Source organism: Atractosteus spatula, chromosome 3, assembly GCF_055471065.1.
Source record: "Atractosteus spatula isolate fAtrSpa1 chromosome 3, fAtrSpa1.hap1, whole genome shotgun sequence".
Lineage (NCBI taxonomy): Eukaryota > Metazoa > Chordata > Actinopteri > Semionotiformes > Lepisosteidae > Atractosteus > Atractosteus spatula.
The window spans coordinates 73,635,783-73,649,357 of NC_142708.1; the positions used below are offsets into that span (position 1 = coordinate 73,635,783).

At 42.2% G+C, this 13,575-nt stretch overlaps 2 protein-coding genes across 2 annotated transcripts; one reads left to right on the forward strand and one right to left on the reverse strand.

Annotated features, from left to right (window-relative positions):
- Window positions 1-522: 522 nt before the first annotated feature.
- Window positions 523-2,715, reverse strand: med29 (mediator complex subunit 29). Its single transcript, XM_088911396.1, has 4 exons — window positions 2,427-2,715; window positions 1,973-2,031; window positions 1,245-1,329; window positions 523-827 (listed from the first exon to the last, which is right to left on the reverse strand). Exons 1-4 carry the CDS (start codon window positions 2,676-2,678, stop codon window positions 600-602), a joined length of 624 nt encoding a protein of 207 aa, XP_088767522.1. The 5' UTR covers window positions 2,679-2,715; the 3' UTR covers window positions 523-599.
- A 432-nt stretch (window positions 2,716-3,147) lies between these two features.
- Window positions 3,148-12,836, forward strand: paf1 (PAF1 homolog, Paf1/RNA polymerase II complex component). Its single transcript, XM_088910286.1, has 14 exons — window positions 3,148-3,388; window positions 3,903-3,932; window positions 4,318-4,410; window positions 5,068-5,189; window positions 5,629-5,695; window positions 6,452-6,553; window positions 7,286-7,391; window positions 8,290-8,358; window positions 8,900-9,003; window positions 9,865-9,981; window positions 10,489-10,617; window positions 11,114-11,219; window positions 11,523-11,607; window positions 11,987-12,836. The coding sequence occupies exons 1-14, from the start codon at window positions 3,342-3,344 to the stop codon at window positions 12,415-12,417; spliced, it is 1,608 nt and encodes a 535-aa protein (XP_088766412.1). The 5' UTR covers window positions 3,148-3,341; the 3' UTR covers window positions 12,418-12,836.
- The last annotated feature ends 739 nt before the right edge of the window (window positions 12,837-13,575 follow it).

Genomic DNA, 13,575 nt, shown 5'->3' on the forward strand with positions numbered 1-13,575 from the left:
GGGATCCCCTCCACCACCACCAGTGTGCAGCCCCACCTGGATGATGCGACGGCAGCCAGAGTGTGCCAGTACACCCCACACACCAGCTCTCAGTGGGAAGGAGAGCAGAGTAATGAAGCCAATTCATACATGGGGATAATTAGGAGGCCATGATTGGTAAGGGCCAATGGGAAATTTGGCCAGGATGCCGGGGTTACACTCCTACTCTTTTTTGAGAAACACCCTGGGATTTTTAATGACCACAGAGAGGCAGGACCTCGGTTTTACGTCTCATCCGAAGGACGGCGCCTGTTTGCAGTATAGTGTCCCCGTCACTATACTGGGGCATTAGGACCCACACGGACCACAGGGTGAGCGCCCCCTACTGGCCCCACTAACACCTCTTCCAGCAGCATCCTTAGCTTTCCCAGGAGTCTCCCATCCGGGTACTGACCAGCTCACATCTGCTGAGCCTCTGTGGGTTGCCAGCTGTGAGTTGCAGGGTGATAGTAAACAAAAGAAGTGCCACACAGGTGCAGAATATGGAACAGCTTTGCTCTACTTGCACATTTTATTGTTTAAAAAAATAGAAAAATAACAGAAAGCAAACAAGGAGGAGCTCAGAGTAATCCCTGTGACGGACCCTTGCCTGCGATTTTCTTGGAGCACTCAAGAAGAGCATTGTGAATGTCTTTAGCGCAGGAGATCTGGGATTTGATCATGCTGAGGTACTGCGAGTAGGACAGGCTTTCCGTCTGCACTGTGTCCGGCTTGGTCGCCGTGGGAACCAGGTTGGGGGAGTGCTTGGCGCTGTCAATGCTCTGTGAGAGGCATTCGTAGGCCAGTCGCTAAAAGAGACAGAGTTTGCATTCAAAGGGAAGAAATGTTTGTTTTTTTTTTAAAGGTAAAATTATTCAGTGGTACCATCACAAGACACTATAATCCACGGTAACAGAGTTAAGAAGAAGACAGCCCTGGTCTTGCATTTTCCAAGACAAATAATTACAGAAAGATTCGAATTACTGTAGTGTACCTTTACACGTTCAGATAACACCCACCACGTTCTAACACCTGAAAGGCTGTCTTGTTTGGGGAGCCTGCAACAGCAACGCGTCACTCATTTGCCCACTGCCCCCAGACCAGGTTTGTGTTTTGGCTTTTGCAGTTTAGAGTGGTCAAAGGAGTTAAACTGACAGGAAAAATGCTCAACATGAATTTACAGGAGGTATCGAAGCAATACAATATTGAAGAGGTTCTGAACTCACCAGGCACAGTTCCAGCTGGTCACAGAGGGCATAGAACTCTTCCAGGCTTTTGTCAAATCTCTGCACAGAGGCATCACTACTCTTGCTGAAGACAAAAGCAGAGACAGTATTGCACATGACTGTAAGGATTTTAGAGGCCAAATTCTGAAAATATTGTAGCTTAACTGTAGTTTTGGAGACAATTGCAAGCAGGCCATTACAATAGTCTGTGAAAAAAGACATTCAGATGTCAGCTGTTTTTTTTTCTGGCAGTCAGCATAAATGCAATATTCTAAGATAAAATAACTTTTCAATTCTCCACACTTCATTTCAGGTTAGGTGTAAACCCAGGTTCAAAACTCATCACCACATAAATCATTTTAGAATTAAACTCACATACAGAGATGTAAATGGGTAAGGTTACAGCACTGGTGTTAAGTAACTTAATTGCATGACCTCTTGATAAGACCTCAGTCTTATCATAGTTAAAATGAAAACAATTGTATCAGAAATAAAAGCATTGAAACTGCTGACCCAATATTAGGTTTAACTTAGTATAGAGTATCTGAGTATCACCTGCACATGAAAGATAATTCAAACCACGTAGTTTTAGTATTACATACTAAATAGCAAAGGTCCAGGAATCGAAAAATGACTTTCCTTAGCTTACTACTGTAACTCTTTTAATGATTACATGAATTTTGTGCACGATCACAGGCTAAAGAAAAAAGATGTGAACAGTTACTTACACGCCATTGTCAATTGCAGTATTGTGTCCTAAATTGAGCGATGCGATCTTCATGACGTTCTAAAACGTTAAAAAAAAAAATCTTAAAGTCGGTCAACAAAACTGCAGGTAGAGATGAGAAATGTACATAATGGATGACGAAAACTGAACACTGGTTTAAACAGGGGAATTATACTAATTAAAGACAAAGTGACAGCACTATAATGTTTTGTAAGCTGATTGTTTTTGTTCAATTTTATGTTTATTTTTCGCACAAATTGCATTTTAATTACAGCTGCATATATGCCGTTGTATAGACTTCAGTCCGGCTGCAGCTATGATTACACACAATCCAGTGGTCGTCTTAATGTCAGAGGTCTCTCGCACTACTGTATTTGCTTCCAAGACATTCAAGCTTTCACTTGCAAATTGGAATTCAACATTTTAACCGCTTGATTGATTAAGGACAACTGTACCTGAAGACTCTCTTTCAACTGCGGAATGAGCATTTTGAAGCGATGAACGGGATCGAAGTCTTGCTGTTGACTCAGCTGCTGCTGCTGTTGCTGCTGTTGTTGCTGTTGCTGTTGCTGCTGCTGCTGCTGTTGTTGTTGTTGTTGCTGTTGCTGTTGCTGTTGCTGTTGCTGAAGGGTGGGCGCCTGGAGCCCCGATTGGACTTGAGGTCCACCAGGCTGAGATATTTGTGGTTGTTGTTGCTGAGATGCCATGTTGAGAACCTAATTCGCTTCCTGTTTCATCAATAAGGCTATGACAACACCGGAATTTCTCCGATGGAGATTTGTTCGCAAAGGATTGTGGGTTTTGTAGTCTTAACTGAAAGCATGCTAAACAGAGACCAATCATTTTAGTAATAAATCTGTTTTAATAGAATCTGCACAGTAGTTCATATCAATGAACCGCACAGCACAGCACAGCAAAAAATGCATATCAATGTAAATAAATATATGTATTGCAAGAAAGAAGAGCCGATAAGCACGACTTTTAATATGGAAAGGCGTTCACAGGCCCGCCTGTAAAAATTCATATTATTTTAAAAAACAGAAATGGAACTTCATCCATTAAATAAGCACAATAAAGTGAGAAACCTGATAAATACATGTCACATTTGTTTAAATAACATGTTAGCATTCTTCTTTTCTTCAGCTATTTAATTTATGTTCAGGCACTCGTATCGCCGACCTGCCTGGAATGTGTTCGGGGTCCTCCAGACGCGGAGAATAACGAGGGTGAGAAGCGGGGTTGAAGTCTAGTTACTTCTCTCACATTCCCGTAGCGTAAATTTATCATAAGGAAAAAAATCTTATTTTTGTAATACAAGGTAGTTAATCGGATATATTGCACCACCTTTTCGTCGTGAGACTGCGGCAGAAATGGCCCCAACCATCCAAACTCAAGCGCAGCGAGAGGATGGTCACAGGTAGGAAACAGCGCAACGTACTGTTTATGTTTATTTGTCTTTCTTGTACAGGACACCTGTGTACCAGGTGAAGTAGACTCTTATTGAGTCTTATAAATAGTCCAAGTGTGTACATTCCTCAGATCTCGAAATCGCCTAAAAGATCAATTGTTTTGGTTAAACGTCGTGTTGTCTGGCGAGGTTCTGCCGTGAAAATAGCGCGTTAATAAACAAAACACTAGACAACGGCTGTTTATGTCATTAACATTTGTAATGCTCTGTGCTTTTAGGTTGTCTTTGCTGGTTTACGAAACAACTCAGTGGAACATGTTGCCGCCAGGGCAGAAACTTTATTATCTTTTCGTTTCACGACAACGTCTACAGCGACGGAGTGAAATAAGTAGATTACTGGAGCCGATGCCTCTAAAAAGTGAAAGACAAGAGCAGTTCAGTTTTGTCAGTGAACGTCATAGTATGACATTGAAACAGTAGTTTGACAGTTTGACATGACTTCCGTAATGTTTTCTTTTGACAGAAGCAGCTCTCACAGAACTGTCCCTGAGAGGTAAGGACCGCGAGTCTCACTTTAATATTTAACTTGATCCTGAAATTGGAATTTCCCGTAATTGCAGAGGGATTAAAAATATTTTTGTCACATTTTCCATTGCTGATCTCCCATTTTAGAAACTTATATTTTAGCTCATCCTAGACGTAGGTATTAATTGCATTGCTTTTGTTTAACAGACGATGTAACTCTGTTAAACAAAACTTGTAAACAGTACGTTCTCTAATCTTTGCATGTGTTGGATGGCCTGAGCCACGCATTGTTTTCATGGTGTAATTCATTTGCCTCTGTACGTGAAGCTGTTGTCAAGCTCTTCTTTTATAGAGGAAAGCTCGTTTGTCTTTTAAGGTTCCCATTCAACAGTTTTTGTTTCAATTTCCTGCAGGTCAGGGGTCATCTGTCGGGTGAAATACTGCAACAGTCTCCCCGACATCCCCTTTGACCCCAAGTTCATCACTTATCCTTTCGACCAGCACAGGTAAGGTGCCCGATCTGCCTTTCCCTTTGCAGGGGGTCAGTGGGCAGACAGAGCAGACATTTAGCACATCATCTGGTACCCTGAAGTAACTCCCCAAAACACAAGCATTCGGATTTCTCATCTTCAGCTTGTAATGAACAGTTTCGGTGTGGGTAACGCTGGAAATGCATGTCTCTGTGGTTCTGTGAGGATTGAAGAAAAAAACCAATGACACATGAAAAGCTGCTGCCAGCCTGAAAGCTGTGTTTTTCATTCCTTGTATCTTGTCATAATTTCTTCCTGTTTCTCACAGCCAAATGCATTTATTTAATTTGGCCTTTGCTTTAAGTAGAGAAACTAGTTACAAGAATAAACACACTGTGGTTATTTTAAATCTTACACGGGTGTGCTTGGTTTTAGTGTGCTAAGATTTTACACAAGTGTTTTGTAATTATTTGCACTTGGTTTAAAATAAAAAAAAATGGTTTCACACTGGCATACAAATCACACCAAAGGTATTTGCCAAACATAAAAAAGTTGGAGTTAAAGAAGTTGCTTGCATGACATATGTCTGCAGTCATAGTACAGTGCTACAGTATTTTTTATGAGTCACATGCTCAGGAATTAGTTATTTCCCTGCGTTCTCGTTTGTGAAGAAGGTTTGCTTGGTCTCCGCAGGTTTGTGCAGTACAAGGCCACTTCGCTGGAGAAGCAGCACAAGCACGAGCTGTTGACAGAGCCTGACCTGGGAGTGACCATCGACCTCATCAACCCCGACACCTACAGGATAGACCCCAACAGTAAGGCAGTGTTACTTGACCTTGTACTGAAATCTGAAACATGACACAATTGTTATTTGCACCCCTCATAGCTTAGTGTTTAGTGTCTGAGTGCTTGTTATTCTTTCTGTTTCCTAACCTGTGTGTTTAGATGTATTTGGTATTCCAATTTCTGTTTCTTGCAGAGTACGCGTCAAGCAGTTATCTTAATCACCTGTTTTCACCATCTTCTTTCTGGTGGAAATTTTAATTTTAAAAATTAATTTGTTCTTTTTCACTGAGTAGGAAAGTGTTGCATAGGGATGGGGAAAGACCTGTTAGAGACATATGGAAAAGAAGAAATGGTCATTTTAAAATATCACCCAGTGTAACATTATTTGCTTGCTCTTCCGTTTGACGGGATGCTTTCTAGCGTCTGTTTCAGCTCTACTGTGAACAATGTCATTTTTGTTCCATTCAGTCATTCTGGACCCAGCTGATGAGAAATTGCTGGAGGAGGACATTCAAGCTCCTTCAAGCTCCAAACGGTGAGGATTTGCTGTCTGTGTCAACAGGTTACATCCCGCAAAGGGGCTTTGACACTCCTGTCTGTGGATGACCCTGCGCTCTGACCCCAAGCTTCTCTCCTTGTCTGTGTCTCATGGAGAAAAGCTGGGGTATGCGAAAAGACGAATTCCTAATGCAAGAAATTGTATAGGGCTAATAAAGAAACATTATCATTATCATTATTATCATTATCATTATCATTATGAGGAGAACTGACCAGGTGAACTTGCCAGCTATGTGTAGATTAAGTGTGGCAATGACAAGGTATATCTGAACAGCAAAGGTACACTACAGGTAAACAAATATTTTGTTAGTCTGAAGCCTATTTTAATGATGATGTTGATTTTCCCCTGTTCAAGGCAAGTCTAAATGGAACTACTGAAGAAAAAAGCTTTTTTTAGTAGCACTTATCTCCTTTGACCTCTTCACTATGAATTAATCTGTACTTAAAACAAATACTGCTGTATGTTCTGGTGAAATGGATAAAACAAAAGCAGTGGGGATGTGCTTTTTAACATCTGAGCACACCTGTAGCAAGGTCCCAATCATTGGAAAGGATGATCGCTTGTGATTTTAGGTATTTGCTATGTGTGAATGAATTGTGTGATTCATTTTACTGCACTGGGCTTCAGTGTGTTGTTTTAAATCTGATGAGAGGTGAGCAGTTGGGCAGTTCTGTCGTTGTACTTCCGTGAACCGTGTGAGATGTATCGCATGAAACGGATTTCTCCTTGCAGGTCCCAGCAACATGCCAAGGTTGTTCCTTGGATGAGAAAGACCGAGTACATCTCTACCGAGTTCAACCGATATGGGGTCTCCAATGAAAAAGTGGAAGTCAAGTAAGTGGATTGTGGCTCGATGAGCAGGGTTCTGTTCAGTTTTACCTGTGCTGCTCTGCTTAAAGTGCAGCCAAGCAGCGTTGTGGTGAAGTAAGCACCTGCTGTTATAGAGGTAACCCTGCCTGTTTCACAGCTGTCTCCCTCTGTGTGTGTTCCCAACACCTTTTCCAAGTCTTCTTTTCAGCTCTTCCACTACTTCCCCCTCTGTGGATTTCTCTATCCCTCCACTGTTTAAATTCTTATTGTTTTTCTCATCTTTCAGCACTTACATTGCACTTACAGTTTGTGCTGGTTTTATCATTTTGTTAATTCTTTACAAATGTGTGTTACTCAAATTTTACAGTTTGTAATATGTGAGGACTACATAACTAACTTCAAAGTTATGTTTTACATACATGATTTGAAATACATGTGTAGTGCAAGTTCACTTTTGTATTTATGATTATATGTAATTTTAACTGGACATTTTTCCTCTTGGTCAGACAAATCCGATATAGCCATATCATTCTGGTGTAAAATGATCTTGCTAACTTAAACTGAAAAAGAGAAAAGATGCCAGGAGAGGTCTGTGATCTGAGGAGTTTAGACATCAGATTGCCGATGCTGTTCTGTTTTTCGGAGTTTCACACTGCTATCTAGACAGAGTACCTGTAAGCATTAACAAGGGCAGTGCCTGGATTGTGTGCGTCTTCTGTCCTGTTGCTGATCCACTGTTGCATTTTCACTCCTCAGGATTGGAGTGTCAGTCAAACAGCAGTTCACAGAGGAGGAGATCTACAAGGACAGGGACAGCCAGATCACAGCTATTGAGAAGACCTTCGAGGATGCTCAGAAAACAGTTAGTAATGAGTGTAGTGCCACTACAATAGCTAGAAAGAGACCAGATGCAGTAGTTAGGCACTGCGGTGTATGATTTTATTAGAGCACTGTTTTGCTTTCTAGTTTTGAGTCTGTATAATGGAATCATGCGTGTCACTGCAGACACAAATGAATAATGAATGCATAAATGAGTAATAGGAATATTATTTGCTGGGTGACACCAATTTTGTCTTAATGTTGCAACTATGCAGCTTGGTTAATCTCTGCAAAGATTCTGCTATGCAATGTTTTGTAGTATTGTGCTGCATTACATTATTTGGTATAACTGAAAACTAGAAAAACTTAATTAATCAATACTGAATATTATTGATCATCTTATTATATGATACAGGTAGCTCATTTAAAATGCTCATGTTAAATTAAGACATAACTACAGCTGATATAAAGTATGGAACAGGCCAGTTCGGGGAAACACCACATTGGAAAGAATTAGGATTGGCTGTCCAGGTCTTCCGCAACTTTGTGGCAAAGCAGCAATTTCTGTAACATGAAGGGCACTGCAGTCTTGCAGAGATTTGCCACATCACCTCTAAGTGCTGAGTCTCCCATAGGAAATTGTGGAGCTCATGGCCATCTTAAAAAAAGAATGTCTGTGCGGGGGGGGGGTCAAAGCTGCAAGCATGTTGAGTTTGAGCTCTCACCTCTAGAGCTGGAAGAAATGGAATGAAAATTACTGAAACAAGATTATCTTTATATACTGCCTAACATCGTAATCAAAATGAACAATACCAAATTCCAAAAAAATTTGCTTTTAAACAAAAAGCAGGAATGGGACTTCTTTAGGACTTTGGCTTTACCCAATAGATGGAACATCAAATTAGCTGAAAGATTCCTGTTTAAAAATATTTTTTTTGCAGATTGCTCAGCACTACAGCAAGCCCAGAGTTACACCTGTTGAGGTCCTGCCCGTATTTCCTGATTTTAAGGTAAAGGTGGTGAGATGGCTTTGCTGAATGCATTGAACCAGTGATGCCATCTGGGTATGCTGACATTGTCCAGATTTTGTACTGATGTGCAAGAGTTACAGATATCCACTGAGCTTTTCTGAGATCATCAGATTTACGCAAGAGTTGGATTTTAGCTCTGACCCCAGATCTGAAAGGTTTGTGAACATAATTGCTGTAACAAAATTATGTTTTGATTCATATAGTTTAAACAAAACATGATCAAATATGGATGTTTACACACAGTGTTACATCTTTGTACGATCAACATAATGCACAAATTCGAAAAAACAGTGTAAATCGGGGAAAGAAAACATTTCTTTCAAATGTTGAAAGAAAGCAATAAATTGAAAGGAAGTTAATTGTGCTTAAGTCAGATTTGTAAATCTTTTTTTACTGTTAATTTGGGCTTAGTCTGTTAGATTTTTAATTGGAAATCAAACGCTTGATGTTACTCACAAGAGGTTTAGTTGTGTGCATTGTACCCGTTTATCAAGTGAGGTTGTCTCTCTATTCTCTATAGATGTGGATAAACCCATGCGCTCAGGTCATCTTCGACTCTGACCCAGCTCCCAAAGACACATCTGGAGCAGCTGCAGTGGAGATGATGTCTCAAGCCATGATCAGGTGCGATATCTAGGATCTGTAAAGGGTTAATAGAATGCCTTGCCTTCCTTGTCTTATATGGGATGATGGTGCTTTTGTTCCAAAGTGTGGCCTCTGTCCTCTCTTCATGTCACTTGATTATACAGTATCTGCTTCATCTACGGAGAAGAGTCTGAAACAAGTTGTTATGCTCTGCCACATGTTGATTTTCTAACTCAAATTCTAGTTCCTCAGGTGGCGTTATAAATGGTGGTCAGTCATGTACAGTATGTCTTAGATTCTGCTCCATTTTTTGTGCTTTTCAGAGAAAATCAGTGATTTGTTCCTTGTAACCTTAATAGCGTTTTAATTTATAGATTTTTTTTTCTCAGCACATGGAACCCCATTGATTTAAAAATTCCAAGATATATACTGTATAATTGTTTTCCTTTCAAAGTTGTCCTCAGCTTTCAACAGAATTTAGGAGCATAGATTACGCTGGCATGTAAAATATTAGAAGTAAAGAAATTCACAAAGTAGATTTCCATGTGTAAAGTAAAAAAAAAATGAAATATCTGCAATCCCTACACAAGTTCTTTGAAGACATGTGCTATCTGGCATCTAACATCACTCAATTAAATTTAATCAGGTTATCCCAGTTAGATTGGTATTAACATTTGTCCTCACTGTTGATACGTATCATTCATTTCACATACTGTACCTATCCAGTACAATTGAAAAATGAAGGGCCTTTTGAAGTATCAGTTCCACTGGTCCTAATAATCAGATAATTTGAACAATTTAGTAAACTGTCAACGCTGATGGATTCTGAAACCCCGGAACATGAAAACTTTTAGAATTCCTGGGTTCTATTGTAAGCTGGTGTCCTTCTCTCCCACCCAGGGGTATGATGGATGAGGAGGGTAATCAGTTTGTGGCCTACTTCCTTCCCAATGACGAGACCATGCGCAAACGCAAGAGAGACTTCGAAGAAGACCTGGACTACAGCCCCGAAGAAGTGTAAGAAAATGAAAAATGGCTGCAGGCTTTTTAGTATTTTATTTTAATTATGTGAATATATTGCCGTGGCCCTTGGTCACACCTGCAGCTGTCTGATTTTAGTTTGCATCTCTCTCAGGACTCCATTTCAGGTATAAACAGGCAGGAGGATAATTTAAGGCGCTGGACTAACAAATGGGAGGTTGTGTGTTCAGATGCCAGTTGGCGTGCTGCACCCAGTATCCCTCCCAGCTGTACAAATGGGTACAAATGTAAATTGGCTTGGATAAAAGTGTCAGTCGCATAATTACCATCCCTTCTGTTTTTTTTTTTAAATGGAAATGAATTGGTTCCAGTATTTGTAGTCAGAATTTAATACTTTTAGCACGCTTTGATTCTTCTGTTTCAGAATCTGAAAGAAGCGGTCAGCAAATGATAGAATTTCACAATGTACTTGGAAGACTTCTTCATACAGAAGACCAAACAAATTGAGCTGACGTAACAGCTGTGCTTTTCTTGGGCCTGCAGGTATGATTACAAGATCGCCAGGGAGTACAACTGGAATGTGAAGAATAAGGCCAGCAAGGGTTACGAGGAGAATTACTTCTTCATCTTCAGGGACGGAGATGGAGTCTATTATAACGAGCTGGAGACCAGGTCAGTGAGCGCCTTCACTCAGAGTTCTTGGCACCTGCACTGTGCTTGATTGCCGAGCATCAGCTAAATCAGCCAGTTGGCTGTTTGTTATCTGGGGGCCTTGTGCAAGCTGATGAGCCTGAAGGATAAAACGAAAGGGAAAAAAAACTACATTAACAGCATATTTTCGAGTGTACGTGCCTACACCATGTGTGAGTGCTTGAGTACGTTGTGTGCCCACTATTTACTTGCATAGCTGCTAATAAGAGATGGTAGCAAAATGCATTGTGTGCGATTTATATCTGAAGTTGCTTTATGTTACATTACATTGTACTTGAAATGCTACAGTATTGACACACACCCGTGTAACTTAAAATTTGAAAGGATAAGAGCACAAATGATGGCTGGTAGGCGCAGGAATCTCTGTGTGTGGATGAAGAGAGCGCGCTCACGATGCAGGCTGATAACGTTGTTACTGCAGTGGCTCAGCTCTCTGACCCGAGGCGCTGTCTTACAGGGTGCGTCTCAGCAAGAGGAGGGCGAAGGCCGGAGCCCAGTCCACCACCAACGCAGTGCTGGTGGTCAAGCACAGAGACATGAATGAGAAGGAGCTGGAGGCTCAGGTGAGTTTTGTGGGGCGCGTCTCTTAGAGCATCCACAGTTATGGGGAGTCCTTGTCGACTTTGAATTGGTCATAACATCCTTGTACGTGACAGTGTCTTGCGACAGTGCTCCTCTATGACATATTCCCGTTTCTTTATGATCTCGACAGCGCTAGCCAAACAACTACTGTGAGAATTTCTTCCCTATACATCTAACTGATCTTGCATGCTTTTGTAATTCAGCATCGTTTTCAGTCACTTGGTAATTTTTTTTTAAACAAAGAAAAGCTGTGTTCAGTGCGGTGTATCCTCTCTGTCCCACAGGAAGCCCGGAAAGCTCAACTGGAAAACCATGAGCCTGAAGACGAGGAGGAGGATATGGATGTGGACAAGGACACCCAGGATTCTGGTGAGCTTCCTACCACTGGCTCTTGGGTGTTTCCACTTCTGTCTTCGCTGTGCAAGATGCTGTGCTGGAGTATCTGCTGGCAAGGAACTTTAATAACTGTCTTATAACTGTCTTCGTTAAATGATGACCAGTTTTTTAATTTTTATGACAGTATCTTTCTGGTCCTTCTCATTTGATAGCGCTATGGAGATATTTTTATAATGCTCTCACACATTCTAGTGCTTCAGAAATGTTTGTGCATTTAAAAAAAAAAGAAACCCGAACATAGAACCAACAGATGGCTTCTGAGGCCTGGGGTGATCCCGGAACGTTACCGTGCGCGAGCACGCATGTGGCGCTGACCTCTGACCCTGGCATTGCGCTGCTCCATCTGGTGCAGGTGACGAGAAGGACAAGGACAGCGAGAGCTCGGGCAGCGAGAGTGAGGGGGAGGACGAGGAGGCGGGGGGCCGGGGCCGGCGGGACGAGGACGAGGAGGGCAGCCAGCCGAGGAGGAGGAAGGCCAGCGGCAGCGAGAGCGACAGCGGTGACGACCGGCAGGCCAGGGAGGCGCGGGACGAAGAGGAGATCTTCGGCAGCGACGACGACAGCGACGACGAGGCTAAGAATGACAACCAGAGTAGCGGGGAGGAGGGCAGCGGAGACGATGACGATGACGAGGAGGAGGAGGAGGAGGAGGAGGAAGGGGAGGGGCGGGCCCGCAGTGCCTCCCCCGCCCACAGCAGCAGCGAGCACTCGGACGGGGAGCAGCAGAGTGGCAGCGGGAGCGAGCAGGGCTCCGAGTCCAGCGAGGGCAGCGACAGCGAGTGAGCGGGCAGCCGGCCCTGCTGGCCCCTGGGCTGCGTGTCCGCCGGGGTCCCGGCTCGGGGCCCGCGGGCGCGATTGCCCCTGGAGGGGCCGCGGGGAGACTGCTGAGCAGCACGCTGGTTCAGCCCAGCCGGCCGCTGCTGGGGACTCCAGCTCATCTTTTAAGGTCGTTTCCGGGGGTCGATTTTCAGATCAGTGCGGACGAGAAGAAACTTCTCTTTGGCACAAATGTCAGTTATTCTTTTTCATTCTGGCCCCCTTTATCTGTATATATATTTTTTTTTTGTTGATGACTAGTGATCGATGGCTGATGACAGAATCACTTCCCCAAAGTATTTTTTTTCTTTGTTGACGAGTGAGGTTTTTTTTTTGTGCTATCCCCCCCACTGTACAATATTAAATGAAAACACTTCCCTTTGAAATATTTGGGTTTTTTTTCTTTTTACTCTGTCCGAGTTTATCACAGGAGAAATTCAGCCTCATTGCCGTAATGTTGACAACAGATCTGGAAACAGAAACTGAAAAGGCACCGAAAACAAAAGAATTCTTGACATCACCACACAGAAATAGCTCTAATTGTTTTGAGTTTGATTTTTATAGCATGGGGAGAACAATAAATGGTTTCTACCCACTGGCAGCAGAGAGTCAGATGAGAAAGTCAGAGAAGGACTGCTCTGGGACCAGTTGATGGGTCTCAGCTGGTGAAGCCCCAGGTAAGACAGAAGAATTTGCAAGCTTTATTGACCCTAAGGTACCTCTTAATTTCATGGAGCTGATCTTAAGATCTCCATCTGCCAAAAAACTAGTCTACTTTTAAAGATTTGGACTAGTCTTAATGAAATCTGATTTTTATTTGTAAATATGCTGTTATATAAACTAGGAACATAAATAAAAGACAGTAAGTCCAATCTTAAACCAGGCTTTTGCAGGTGTACTTTGTTTCTTGAACCTGTATGCTTGTCTGTGCTCTTTTATATTTTTGGGGGAGATTTGAGTTTTTTATTTCCAAAATGTCTTCAGTTTGCTAGGATAGTTGAAAGGTATTCCTACCTGCCATGTTTTAACCCATTGGCGCAAAAACGCTGACGATCGCAGAAAAGGATCTTTGAAAAACACGAAATGTGCGGCACACCTCTTTGCAAGGCTTGCAGACCTTTTAAA